The 15,123-nt window shown below is 36.8% G+C and overlaps 1 protein-coding gene across 6 annotated transcripts in view; it reads left to right on the forward strand.

Annotated features, from left to right (window-relative positions):
* Positions 1–22: 22 nt before the first annotated feature.
* The window catches only part of LOC128879181 (angiogenic factor with G patch and FHA domains 1), a 45,384-nt gene continuing 30,283 nt past the window's right edge, over positions 23–15,123 (forward strand). The window contains exons 1-8 of one of the 6 annotated variants that reach the window (XM_054128093.1): positions 23–142; positions 1,177–1,374; positions 1,457–1,699; positions 1,781–1,939; positions 2,130–2,289; positions 2,589–2,749; positions 2,828–3,270; positions 3,422–3,521. In XM_054128093.1, the coding sequence (XP_053984068.1) occupies positions 1,192–1,374; positions 1,457–1,699; positions 1,781–1,939; positions 2,130–2,289; positions 2,589–2,749; positions 2,828–3,270; positions 3,422–3,521 (1,449 nt within the window). In that variant the 5' untranslated portion in view covers positions 23–142; positions 1,177–1,191. Of the gene's footprint in view, positions 143–489; positions 651–1,029; positions 1,049–1,176; positions 1,375–1,456; positions 1,700–1,780; positions 1,940–2,008; positions 2,085–2,129; positions 2,290–2,588; positions 2,750–2,827; positions 3,271–3,421; positions 3,522–15,123 lie in introns of those variants that run through there. The other 5 variants (XM_054128096.1, XM_054128092.1, XM_054128097.1 and 2 more) reach the window with 5 other exon arrangements.

Genomic DNA, 15,123 nt, shown 5'->3' on the forward strand with positions numbered 1-15,123 from the left:
AGATGGCAGACCAGTCAGAGTACGAAACTTCACTTATTTACGTACTACAGTGTTCCTCAAACTGGTGTTCGTGAGCTTTTAAGCACAGGGCCGTGATAAGACAGAGGCAGCCAAATATAAAGCCACGTGTCTATATTAAAAGGTCAGTTCACTCGCCATAATTCAAAACTTAAATTTCAGGTCCGATAATTTCTTATCCTTTCGTTTTTGATTTATTATGTTCACATTCATAGACATTGCCACGAAAATAATTGCATTTCTTTTGACTTTTTCTCTTAGAAATTTCGAGATTACAATTTTTCTTGACAACAATGCAGGAAATTCATATCTCAATTTTACGTAAATACGGTCCTATTCAGTAATATAGAAATAGTTTCACCTGGAATTCGAGTACATTTTTTAATGTATTTGTATATGTATTCAGTAGAAAAGGAAATGGTATGGGATCTATGAGAAATTTGTCTTCACTGAGGAGGTTCATTCAAAACTAGCCCTTATTAAAGGGACCGTGGAAAAGTCATGTTGACAAACACTGACGTACTACATACGAAATACGCGCTTCTGTTTTTCTTGCTTGTTCTAATGTACTTTCTTCGGGGCAGTTTTCTACATTAAAGAAGAGAATACGAATTTTAGAAATAATACGAGAGGTACAAAATCATAGCATAATCAAAAATATATATTCACTAAATGATTGAGTAATTACTATCAATATGATTACGTTACTGCTATGAATCGTAGGTTTATTGTGACATTTATTCATTCATGTAATCACTCGTTTTATGTGTCATGCTTGAATGAAAGTACGTGGGTAAAATATTGTAATTTATGAGCAAAATTTAACAGATTTTTTATCTGTTAATTTACTACTCAATTTGAAATGTAAAAGTGTGCACTGTATATCATGCAATCTATCAATTTCATTTACTTAATTTGTATTCCATTTATGTCTATTTACAAAATCGGAGTAAAATATTTGTACTTTACAACTCGAATCGTAGAATTGTAAATTGTAACGATTAGTTAATTAAAGTATCTGTATTATGAGGTATAGGTTATATAAGAGAGACTATGCTTTTGTTACTAATTGAATGTTAAAATGTAAACATGTAAATAATTCATAAAGTATGTGTGATATATGGAATTTTGAATGATACATTATCTCGTTCTTTTCAGTGTTTAAAGTGAAAAATGATAGACAATAATGAGCCTAGTGAAAGTGACGAAGGAGAAATAAAGTCTGATTTTGAAGAAGATTTTCAAGAAGAACTATGTAATCTCCCTCATGTTCTGAGGTTTATTCAAAGAATGCGAGAACATATTAAAAAGCAAAATAAAAAGATTTCTAAGTTACGGAATAAACTTAATGAACACGTATGTATTACATTTCTTATCTCTTTCATTATGTTTCATAAATTTTATTTCATACCTTGACTTATACATTCATTTATTACAGAGGAATCAGAAGTTACTGAAAAGTAAAACATTAATCGATTATGGAACTCAAACAAATCCTTTAGAGTATGAAAAAGAGCCAGATTCCTTGCATAATTGGGGCATTAACAGTGATACAACATCAGCTAGTATCGTAGATCAAGTAAAAGAAGCAGCAGAATCTGCTCTGTTGCAAACTGGATTTGTTTACGAGGAAACTTCTGGTCTATATTATGATTATAACAGTGGATATTATTATGATGCAGTAAGTATTTATTGAAGTACTACAATATAACACATACTTTTAAAAGTAATATTTAAATATTGTATAAAAAATGTGTTTCAGAAACAAGGTTTATATTATAATGGCAATTCAGGTACATATTATGTCTACGATAAAGCTACTGGGATATTTCAATTCCACAGTCAAGCGCAAGTAGCTGTAAATGAAGCATCAACGAATTCACAAAGCAAGAAGGAGCAGAAAACTAGAAAGGCAAATAAGGTTGAGATTTAGCCTTATCTAAAATATTTCTACGAGAGAATGATCACAGTTGAAAATTTTGGGTTGCAGGTTTTGGATGACATACATGAGTTAATAGACGGCCTTTCAAATATATCAATTGAAAAATACAGGCGTCAAGCTCTAGGTAATTATCCTATGCTTTTAATATGCACACATGTCTCTCTTGTAGGATGAGGGGAAAACACGCAAACTTGCGAAAAGAGAAGATCAATTGGAAGATAATGAACTTGAGGAGGGGGAATGTACAAGCAACGATAACGACAGCAATTCTAATGACATTACACCAGAATTATGTACTAGTAGTGACAGTGACCACGAAGAAGATCAAGGTTTATTTTTGATTTGTTTTAAAAAACTCCATTTTCTATGACATTTGGAAGCTTTTTATTTCGTTGTCTGACATGTTAATATTACATAAAAATCGCGTGACAACACTGTTTTATATTTTTTCTCTTAATATTTTATATAATGATATACCTACTTAATATTATACATATATATGCGTTTGCAAATAATATTTGACGTATTGATACGGGCATGTGTATATTACTTCATTTACGTTCGTACTGACCAAACATATCATTATTTTAGTTTTATTATTTTATACTAATCAAATGTTTTACTTAAGATTTGGCGAAGATATATCCACCGTGTATGAGAATCATTGCGAAAGAAACTGATTTGCCGAAATTGAAAGTTGGAAGTCTTTTCGTCGTTGCATATACGGGCGGCTCAATCGGTCGAGAAGGCGATCATTCGGTAGTTATACCAGACATAAACGTTAGTAAAGTAAGTAGTCGCAAGTGCATATATTTATTAAAAAAATAGCAATGCAAAATAATGTGTTACGAACTTTGTATGTTCCAGCATCATGCTCGATTTGTATACGATGAAGATAAGAAAGTTTACCAAATCATAGATTCGGGATCAAGAAACGGCACGTTCTTGAATGGCAAAAGACTCTCAGTAGCCAAACAGGAGTCCGCTCCTTGCGAAGTTTCGCACGGCTCAATTATACAAGTTGGAAGTACCAAATTATTGTGCCATATTCATAATGGGAACGAAACCTGTGGCCATTGCGAGCCAGGGCTCGTTCAACATAATAGTGTTATGGAAGAAAACAAAACTTCTAAGAAGGATCTTCACAAACAAGAATTGAGGCGGCTGAAGTATAAGTTCGGCGTGGAAAAGGATAACGTTGCGACTGCGAGTCAAGTAGCATCAGGATATCAAGACAGAGCCCACAGCAGAAGGCAGTGTATTGGTTCTTCGAATCATCATGCTAAGACGCAACAAAGCTCGATGGACGTGTAAGTGATTTTATTATTATGTAGAATTTTATTGTACGTATTCTAAAATATTTTAAAGAACGTTTAATTTATATAAAAATAATGTTACCTCTTCCGAAAGTATTTTATTTTAATAATAATGTTATTCTTTGTTATTTTGCTTCTTTTACAGATCCATTGCAAAGGACAACAGAGGATTCAAGCTCCTTTCGAAGATGGGCTGGACCGAGGGTCAATCGTTGGGAAAAGAAGGAGATGGCCGAACTGAACCGGTGAGTCCTCGATTCTCTACTTATTCCTACTATTTGGTTAAAAATTATACAATTTTTACTCAAACGACGCGTAACTGATATAATTTCAATTTATAAAGCGACAGTGTTTTACTGTTGTTCGACAAATAAAAATATGTTTCGAAGTATTTTACGCGTAAACAATTTTTTACTAGTAGATTTATGCGTATCTTCAATTTGTTACTTTAAAATTACTTCATCATCTCTCTAAAAATATCTCTAAGCTCATCGTCCGGTTTTTCTCGATTAAAAAACCAACTGAAGAATTACACGAAAAAGTATCCATGTCTGCCTTCGACAGTTTGACGTTTTTAGCGATCTGGATTAATCGCGTCGCTCCAGCCATTATATAGCAACCGCGCTCGTAGTAGAGCTTCCTCTATAAAAAGATATAAACGACTTTTCTTCGATCTGACGCGGGCGTCAGACGCTTTTTTCGTTACATTTTCGAGTAAACATTTATACAGAGTAAAATTATTGAAAAGATTTGAATTTTCGTTGGTGGCATTATTAAAAGAATCTTTTCTATAGAAATTTTGATTCATAACAAATTTTATTCATGTAAATTGTGGAAATGTTACATGGGCTTTGTCATATTTTAATTTCCATTGATTCCAGTGATTCATTTATTATAGAATGATTTAACTCATTACAAATCTTGGAAGTAATTTCATTTTACAGAGACAACTTTAAAAAATACATGCTCATATTTTGTCCGACTTTAATAAACCGGCCCAAGCAATAGTTACATAGTTTAAACTACCCCTTAAATAGAGAATCAATGAATCCTCATTTAAATAAATTTTGTTCAAACAACAACTTTATTGTAGAAACATATCATATCAAATTTCTCTGAAGAATACACAATTTAATGTTCATACTAACTAAATAATGCGTGGGCTCGTCGAGAGGTCCACGAATTCGATAGACTAACATCGCAAAATAACGTTTCATATTTCGTAAACGAATGAAAATTCAGCGAAACGATGACTTAAACCCCGGCTAATTTTGCATGGATTACGTCGTGTCTGAATTTGAACGATATCCCAAGTGCGGGACGCGAGGAATGATCGATTCGTCGCGGAACGACCCGTCGCATGCGATCGGTGGCATCCGCCCGTATCGTCGCAGCCACGAGATGAACGGATGACGTCAAACGGCAATTGCCTGCACGGGACGTTCCTCGTTTCACGTTTTGCCGTGGACTGGTCTCCGCGGAAGCTCGGTGACAGCACGTGTGTCCAATGCAAAAGGTGCATACAAACGCTGGGGCTGCGGCTGTGGCTGTGGCGGCGGCGGCGCTCGGCCACTCATTAGCCGGACGGTCGCGCCGCTGCAATTCGCAATCCAGACTGCTTCGCCTTTTTCGCGCCACGCTAAAAACTCTCTGCTGGCTCTCAAACCCCCATCTCCTCCCCCTTGTGCCTTTTCTCTTTTGCTCCTGAGCCACCATCCGGCTGATCCGTCCGATTCGCACACGCACGCACACGCAGTGGCGTGGCCAGAAATTTCGCAGGGTGGCTGCGAATAAAAATTAACAGCTTTGCGACATTTTACGAGGGAAGGTAGGGGAAACGTTTATTTGGACCTTTCGTGAGAAATTTAATTCACTTTGGGATTTATTTTTGGGACTGGCAAAATTTGTAGAGGATAAGGAGCGGGTGAAGTGGTATGGATTTGCAGTGATGGGCAAAACCCTAGGCTTCGAATAAATCTGAAGTTTGCCGATATGTTTGTCTCGTTTCCTCTTTTGAACATTTTCCAAAGAAGGAAACGAGACAAACATATTGGCAAACTTCAGATTTATTCGAAGTTTAGGGTTTTGCCCATCTCTGGATTAATGTACTAGGTGTAGAGATTAATTCTATGGATTTTCAAAGGGAAATTTGTCATTTATTTAAAAATGAAAACTGTACAATTTTTAATCTTCTCTCACAAGGGAACATATCCAACTGTCCGTCTCCGATTTTGACGAAACTTGGTGGGTACATTAAGCAGGTGAAAATAAGGGATACGTATTTTTTTATAGCTGCCCAATCGCAAGTTTAGGGGTTGAAAAAGTAGGAGGCAAATGTATCGTATTATATATCAATGGATTCGGAAAGCAATTTCCGTTCATTTTTGTCGTTATATAAATTTTTGTATCTCTTAAAATAATGTAACAAAATTGTTTTTGTTATAAACAAATTACATTTTACAAAATCTGTGACCACTTTGTGTTTTACCTCATGAAACCATGAAACTTATCTCTAAGAAGATTTCTTATATCTGTTGTAGTTTTCGAGATAGCATTTTTCTGCTGAAACTTTAAGGGGTGATTTCAACCCCTAAACTTGCGATTGGGTAGCTATAAAAAAAATACGTATCCCTTATTTTCACCTGCTTAATGTACCCACCAAGTTTCATCAAAATCGAAGACGGACAGTTGGATATGTTCCCTTGTCAGTTAAACATTCCAAGAGAACATATATCAAAGCAATACGTGTAATTTATTACCCTGAAGTTTACTCTAATGTACCAAAATGTCAAATATTAAATGACTTCAATATTTAACGTCAAATACCAACATTTCCGATTGTTTTATGAAACCCACGGTCTCTGTGCATAAAATTGATAGTATAATCGTTGCTCAATGAAAGCACAGGTCTCTCGCGAAAGATTTAAAATTCAACGAAAGAAAAAATGATTGTTCGAGTCCCCTAAAGTAGAATGGATCTTTAAAACCTTCCTCGGGGTACAACGATAAATTACCTTTACACCTGCGCGCGAAAAAGTATCACGGATTAAAAAAAAAATTGAATATTCGAGGAAGGGGGTGAGCAATGGCTCCCTCGCCCCCCTGGGCGCGCCACTGCACATATACCAGCGCCGCGTGTATGTAAAAGCCCAGACTGCTCTGGGTCCTGGGCTGCTTACTCGTCCAGGCCGCATCGCATTTCGACGGCGACGAAACGAGCGCCGACGGCACGAGCAGAGCATTCGTATGATAACGAGCGTAACTCTGCGAGACATGAAACGGAATAGTAGGAAGGTGGGTGTGGGAGGGAGGGTCAGAGGGAGTTTGAGGCGGGAGAAACGAAAACGGGAGCAGCGAAGAGCGAGCAGCGAGAGAGGGAGGGAGAGGTGCCCGGGGGTAATGAATGCAAATGTATTGAAATCCAAATCATTATTTTGTCTAGACGCATCGTATGCTCTATTGCACGCTCCGAGCTTCAAGGAGGGGGGCACACGAGTCACGGGGGTTGGATTAAGGTACCGAGGGAAAGGGGACCCCGTTGTTTTCTCTCGTCTCTGTGTACCTTGAAGCGCGGCTGCTAATTTGCTTGTACCTTTATCCCTGTGATGTCCGACGATTTCTGCCTCTTTTTTTACTTCTTTTTTTTTGTCCCTTTGCCCAATTTGTCTGCGACGCCTCCTCCTCCTCCCCCCCTCCCCCCCGTGCTCCAATCCTCGGTGTCGCAGACGTCGGGACTTTTTACTGCGTTTTTCGCTTTCAAGTGAAACACCTTCATAGGGAGGACACCACGCTGGGGTGATAATGAATAATTAAGTCGACTTCGTTGTATCGCTCGATAAAATCAATTGTAGGATTATATTAAGATTAGCTTGCAGTTTTAAAAGGGCAAGGAAGAAAAGCTTGATTTATAAAGTAGTTGTATTGGATCTTAAAATAATGTAAATAATGTAAAATGCATACAAGGAGGGATACTACATATTATGGTACTTTGTCCTCTTCGTTCGTGGCTGGTTGCAGTGTTTAATGAAGCAGTAGGTTTGTAACATTAAACAAACACTAAATAAAAAGCATTAAATAAAAATGCACACAAAATTAAAAAGTACAAGTATATACTTTTTGAAAAATAATATTTTACTTGCCTCATACTATTGTCTGTCATTATTCGAGAGTTTATTACAATTATTTCCTAACTTTAAAGTTTTATTCTTCTTGTTATAGTTTCGTTTTATTAAGCAACGGTCTAAAGTTCGGTTAATTATTCTTTATCGTTACATTTCTACTTTGAAATTTTATGGTTCTCCTCAGGTACAATCAACCTTCAAAGCTTGTAGTACAAAGCTATAGTATCTCTTGAATTCGTTAAGAATGAAGATGATACAAAGGAAATTCTTTAATTCCTAATCAGAGATCTACGTATTAATCAATTAATACGTAAATAAAGTTCTGTAAAAAATTGTTTACTGCCAACTACCGCAATTTTTCGTTAATAATACACGGTATCGCGCGAATAAACTAATATAATGATCGGTACTGGACACAATTACAAATGAAACCTTAAAAAAAATAAATATAAACGTGTGGATACATTAACAATTCTAGCAAATGAAGGTATAAAAGAAAAGTGAATCCTTCGATTCCATTCTGTCATATAACCAGCGCCTGCTGTAGTTCCTTCATCCTATCAATAAACAAGGCTATCAATAATCGTGGGTCAACGATGAAATCGTCGCCGGTGACGTTTCGCGCGATTTTAAGCGAACGAATTTCATTTAATCGAGGCTCTCTTCGCGGCTCGGTCGCTTTACATCGCGGCTATTGCAATTTTACATGGACCTTTTGCTTTTACGCGTCGCGGATGGGGGGGCTCTTTGTCGAATGCACCGCCTGCATCGTAAACTGGAAACACGGTTGCAATCGAGGGGTTGGAAACCTGGATGCGAAACGAAAGAAGACGAAAAGGGGGTTGCTCGTCGCAGTTGAGGGAGAGACAGAGAGAGAAAGAGAGAGAGCTTACACTCGGTTGGAGAGTCCGTAAACCAGACATTGTAAAGCTCTCGAATGGCGATTGCCAGTAAACCACGGGGATGCGATAAAGTATAAAATTGTCGCGCGTAGTATGAAAGTGCCGTTAGCAGGTGTAGGTGGTGCGTGTCCTATCTGACCGGGTGAAACCTCGGCACGTTCATTTATTTAAGTGCACCAACGCTTTTATTATCGACGCTGGCGAAAAGACTCGCCACGCTTAATAGTAAATATTCGTTGGATCGTTATTTTTATTTGGTTTTCAGTGGTTTCTAAATATTTTTGACGGCGAACTTGAAAAAAGGAGAATTTTCAGAGATACGTGGATAGAAATTGTTTAGTATCTTTGGATTAACCTTAATTTGTTTCATGGTTTTCTAGAAAAAGAATTATAATTTTATACAATATAATATAACGAAGGTAATAGTGACTTTGATGGGTTAATAGTTATTAAAAATATTGAAGAGTCCCATGTACATCATCTTCGTTCTTTGTTGTTATTATAGTTTCAATTATTATAGCTTTTTATAATATTCTTCTACTAATATTTCTACTAATATTTTAAAGATTGATCATACTTGAAGAGGATCATGTAATTTCATGGTCAAAATGGAGTATTTGTAAATAATGGATCCCACTTCCCTGCGATGGGCGGTTGAACGTAACAATTTCTTCGTTCAAATAATTTTATACACTTAAAAGAGCCCAGGAAAAAGGGAAAATTATTAAAATAGTACAAGACAAAATTGCACGCAGAAGAGGATAAATTAAAACACGTAATTTAAATATGGATATCAGAAGATCATCAGGAAAGATGATACTTACATTTTATTAAGTTTAGGACGAAACGAAAATATGTGGAAAAATTGAAAGGATTAATAATATGCATAAAGTATATATAAAGGCGCATTAGTAATTGCAGGAAATAAAAGGAAACACATTCGATGGTTTACTTAGAACATTGAAGCTCCTATTTCGCATGGTACGTTGTCACTAATAAATAATGGAGTAATGTTACAATTTACTTGGAACGGTAAAGTTTAGTGTGCTCGTAACGGCGATCGTTAAACAATCGTGGCCGAAGTGCAATCGATGCATTGGTTACAGTGCGCTTCCTTGTAAGGCTCTCTTAAACTGCATCCGGAAACTGCAACAATTTCATTTTATAGACTTTCTCGTCTACCGCCGACTGTTGCGAGCCGTTTCGCGAATCCAACGTGAACATCTACCGTCAGTGCCTTTTACGATTTACATTCATTTCCATATTGCATCTGCTTGCCCTTTACAGTACGCTCGTGGAAAAAACGTGACTGATTAATGACGCGATAAATAATCCAACGTCGGGCCCTTGAGGGAACGAGGATTCGCGGTGCTTCCATAAAATGCTTTTTCTTTTTCAAAGACGCTCTCTACGATTTTCTCTTTGATAAGTGGGGGACAGCTTGCGAGTCGACGAATTCAAATTTCACGTGGAGTCGGACGAACGTGTAAGTGCTTATATTTCGAATCGTGATGCGAGCAAGCAATATTCTCCATATTATTTTATTAAGAATGCGCTCTTTATTCTAATGTACAATTTTTATTCGAATTTTTTCATAATTGTTCAGTGTGTCGCACTGATTCAATGTTCCTACTGTTTATTATTTTCGTTATCGATACAAATGTTTAGCAGCCGTTATGATTATACAGAATATTGAAAAATTCTATCAACTATTAAATGAAAACATTCTTGTCGAATACTAACAAACAAAATAAAACGTGAATTATGTTGACGTAATCCGTGCTTCGTTTTACATTGTATCATGTTTCAGAAAATCTAAATTAAACAACTTAAAATATTAAATAGTTCAAATATTGCTATTAGATCGTAGTCATTCGTATTTAAAATAATTTTCTCAAAGGAACAGTATGGCTTGTAAACATTTCAAACATTGCATTTACATTTTTTGTTCTTCAAAATTTCGTTTCGAAAACTGAGAAAGTAGCGAATGCCAGCCGTTGATCCTAAATCTAAAATTAATCCGACGACACATGGGATCCCACGAAAATCAAACACACCCCCTCCCCCTCCCACTCCCCCCCTCCCCTTATCGAAACAGATTTCCACATCCGTTACGAGCCACTTTCAAAGCGTGAATCAAAGATTTAGATCGCTCATAACGGCGTTCCGGCTGTAACTCTGTCGTTGATTAATTATATTTCCTGTCTGGAGCGCATGGGTCGAAATCAGTTAAGTGAATTCCGACTCTCAAACTGAGCACGTCCAATCTAAATATTTCGCAATCTTAACGGTGCGCTACGTTCAGATATTTATCGTAATGCGTTATGGCTGGCTGATGGTCCCGTTTCGAATCCCTTGATCTCTCTCGGTCTTGTAACTTTCGACTCGTTGTGACTCTAGCGGGTACGAATTAAATTTAATGGAAAAATCTGGAGGAATCCGTTCGGGTACAGGCGAATTTTCTTTATTCCGCGAATAAAAATTGATCGTTAGTTCTGTTTAACATAATCATCCTGGGGAAGGTTAGGTATCGTCATGGAATAAATGGTATTTTAATGTTGAATTTAGAGTGATAATTGGAGAGATTTTCTATCCGAGAATTGAAATGTAAAGTAAATTATTATTTTTATAAAAGAATAATTGTTTGGACTAGCCTTATTACATCTTCTACTCGCGTACAGTCTAAAAGCAGTACTACTGGCCCCTCCCAGCGCAATTATATGCGGAGGTGGCAGGATAACTAGGACACCTAAAAATAATTCTTTCGGTTACACAATATTGAAAAAGTAAACATAAAATATTTTTGTGCCCTAATATTTATTATGAAATATTTTAGTCTGTAATTTTCTTAGATTTCTCGAAATTTGAAATATTTAAAGCCTCAAGAAGCTCAAAACACCATTTAAATTACATAAAAATGTATAATTATTAACAGCAACTCTAAATCTCCCTACTTAAACTGTTATTGCGTTTAGAAATAAAAATTTTGAGGTACATGGTGTACCAAAACCTCCAATTTTCAACGAATCTCTTTGCACATTAACAAAAACTTGCTCCTGTATTTAAAAATTTCCAATGCATTATTAAAATTACATAAAAATGAATAATTTTGAACTGCAGCTCAAAATCTCCCTATTAAACTGTTATTGCGTTTAGAAATAAAAATTTTGAGGTACATGGTGTACCAAAACTTCCAAAGCTCAACAAATCTCTGTGCACATTAGCAAAAACTCGCTCCTGTATTTAAAAATGTTCAGTTTTTAATTAAAATTACATAAAGTATAACTTTGAACAGCAATTCAAAATTCCCCTTCTAAACATTCATTTCGTTCAGAAATACAAATGTTACACTACATGCTGCACCAAAACAAAAACTAACCAGAATAAAAACTTGCTCCTGTATTTAAAAATGTTCAATTTTCAATTAAAATTACATAAAGATGTATAACTTTGAACAGCAATTCAAAATCCCCCTTCTAAACAATCATTTCGTTCAGAAATAAAAATTTTTAGCTACATGGTGTACCAAAACAAAAACTAACCAGAACAAAAACTTGCTCCTGTATTTAAAAATGTCCAGTGCGCTACTAAAATTGCATAAAAATTGTACAACATTTGAATATCAACCAAAGACCTTCGTTTTCAAGATAAAAATTTTTTTTCCGCTCCACCCCGAAGCGTACACGCGTCGACGACAGTTGCGAGCGATCCCAGAGGGCTCGGCCTCGGTCCTCGCAGTTTAATTCGCGCCACGTCCGATAGCCCGGGAAAAAAGGCGAGTCGGATAAAAGTGAATCGTAGGTCTTGACTCGCGACTCTCCCCGGGCCTCCTGTTTGTCCGCCAAAAACCTGTTGCTGTGCGTCCTCCTCTCCTGCACGCTCGGCCTCTCCGCGCCTTCTATTCATCCGCGCAGGCGGCCCCCTTTTCTTTCGGGCGAAAGCAAAAATGGTGATAAGGGAAGAAAAAGACAGCTCGGGGGGTCGGAGGGAGGTTAAGGGAGTATGCGCCAGACGCGGAGGGGGAGAAAGAAGCGAGGGAGTGAAAAAGGAGCGAAACTGCGCCGGCAGCAGTTGGAAAGCGGGGAGGGGGTGTGTGTGTGGGGAGCCAAGGGGTTCCTGAGCGGAAGTTGTACACCAAGTGTACGTGTGTAGTCCTGCCGCAGGTGGTACGATGGAACGCAAGGTCGTTTCGATATTATGTAATGCAGAGAGGCAAGAGTGTGCAAGGATACGCCGAGGATCGGCTCCGACCTCCCTCGGTTGCCCCGAAGGGGACCCATTGTCTTTGGAATTCGGGGCAACATTGGGAGATCGTCATCAAAAACCGAGAAAAAAACCCTCGTCTCGGGAATGTCGACGATATTAGCCTCGTCTCGCGGCAGGGATTTTATTTACCCGTTGGCTGCACCGATTGTTTATTCCGAGGGGGGGTGGAGTCGCGCGAAGGGCTCCTGAGGAAAGCAGAATAATTTCTATTTTTAACCCTTTGAATGCTGCGGGTTTATGTGTACGTCCAATGAGGGCTATCGGTGAGCATTATTCTCCCATAATGCTTGACACATTATTTTATTGTTTAAAATATCAGTGCGAAATTTTCCAAATTTTTGTGTTCAAACATTTAGATTCATGAACAGTAAGACATCTATCATGCACGTCATCGTCGGTCTGAATTTGTCTGAATTAAACGATAGGTTTGATGTTTTCAAATAAGTGTTTCATTATTAGACTTCGGATCTTTATGCAAAATAATATCTTCGCGAACGTGCTTACAAAAATTAAACTTAAATATGAATTAATTTTATTCTGCAAATATTATAACATGAACTTTACCTTCAATATTTTTTATATTCTTGCATATTGCTTCCATTTTGTGGTTTCTTGCACATTGAAGTTTCCTATAAATGCATAAAGATCCGCAGCCTATTCATTATAAATATTCATTGTAGATAATTTAGATAAATTTCTTCAATAGACTTAGAGAGTACGAATACTTGTGGGACTGATCGTATGTACAATTACATCTTTGTAATTAGAGTAATAACTCTATTCTAACAGTCGTCTCACATTTTAAAGCAACTAAATCTAATTGTATAAGAAAAAATTGGAAAAATAAGAAAATAATAAGTTGTATGTATATAATTATATTTCTTAGTTTAGATAACGAAGATTTTTTAAGTTTCCATGTTGAATCTTTGGTACCGTGTCTCAATTTTAAGTGAATTTTCTAAGTTCAACTTAACTTAAAGTTCTTTGAAGTTCTTTACAATGAAAGAAAACATATTGAATCCCTCGAGAAAATTACCTGACAATATATGAAAGGTCATGTCGTGAGCTTTAAAATGTTTCTTAATGCTTCTGTAATCCCCAGTCGATTATAAATCTCCTCAGAAGATAATATCCAAGTAATTAATTCTCAAATTAATTTTCTTGTGTACCTACAGTTTTTAGTAAACAATTATTTAGTCCCTCGGTAGAGAATAATAAGGCCCTTCACCTCTCCATAAATCGACTGCGAGGTCTAGCAGCGAAAGATTTCGTAAAAAGTACGTTGTTTTGATCCGACCCGAGCCATTTAAATCTCATTTCCATTCCAAGCCGCGGAAGACTGAGTGGAATCGCGAATTAAATAATTCCATCCAGAGAAAGGGTCGCGATAACTTACTTGACGAGCCCATCATCGACTCCGAGGAATCTCTACTAATTCTTTTTAAAATTGGATCCAGATTTATACAGCCCGTGATATAAACAACTCGAGTACACTCCCTCTCATAAATATGTGGGCACTTCTTCATTGAATAATTAACATACACCGTTGATTTGTAGTATATAATTGTTTGTTGGTAGATTCTATTTCAATTGTGTATTTAGTAGCATTTATTAGATATTAGATATTATATTTATTAGACAGACATATATTAGATACTAAACAATTTAATATTTGAAGCAGTACTTATTTTACGATCTATCTAAAATTTACCAATCCTACTCAGATTTATTTTCTTTCTTCATCTCACCTTATCTTCGTCACATAAATCTCATAAAGAAACTCGAGGATTCTTTACACAAAGTTCAGTAAAAATGTTCACCATCTTAAAAACATTTATGATAAGCTATTACAAAATAAATGGAATAATATTATTTCGAATACAACGAAGAAGTTAACCCTTTGGACTCGAGAGGTGACTCTCAGTCACCACTAGGTTTTCTTTAGGTTTCATTTCTTTGGAACTCGAAGTGTCAATAAAATGATTGCCGTTGAGGCAAAGGTGGCCTGATTCTCTATTCTCGAATTAGAGATCTCATTTTCGAAGCCGATCTAAGCTTAGCATTCGTGACAGTAGCTTAGCTTATCTCGAGTTGCTAAAAGACACCAGAAAAAAAGGCCTCGAGTGCAAAGGGTTAGTTACAATGCCAAAATTTGTAAAAGATAATTGAATTGCTTTTTTATTACCACTAGTGAGATATTAAGTAAACTATTATTAAAATATATTCTTTAATGCAACACAAACTGAATCCAGAAACATGAGTGATACTCGTTAATTGGTAACTGCTTTTAGATACTTATTCTAATTGAGCGTGGACATACTTATGAGCGGGAGTGTATATATGTCCGCAATGTTTTTCCAAAGCATCAAAGTATAAGTCTTGAGCGCCGGTACTGGAGATTCCTTAGGGCCGAATGGCTCGTCTCTGCATAAGAGATTACCTTCGACGTCGTTGGACATTTTTAGGCAATCAGTTTATCAGGTTACGCCGGAGGGGGAGCGTCTACGATCCGCGAGTCGATTCCACGCTAGTTTGTACGCCACCGTGCCCATCGTGTT

The sequence above is a fragment of the Hylaeus volcanicus genome, chromosome 7, assembly GCF_026283585.1.
Source record: "Hylaeus volcanicus isolate JK05 chromosome 7, UHH_iyHylVolc1.0_haploid, whole genome shotgun sequence".
Taxonomy (NCBI): domain Eukaryota; kingdom Metazoa; phylum Arthropoda; class Insecta; order Hymenoptera; family Colletidae; genus Hylaeus; species Hylaeus volcanicus.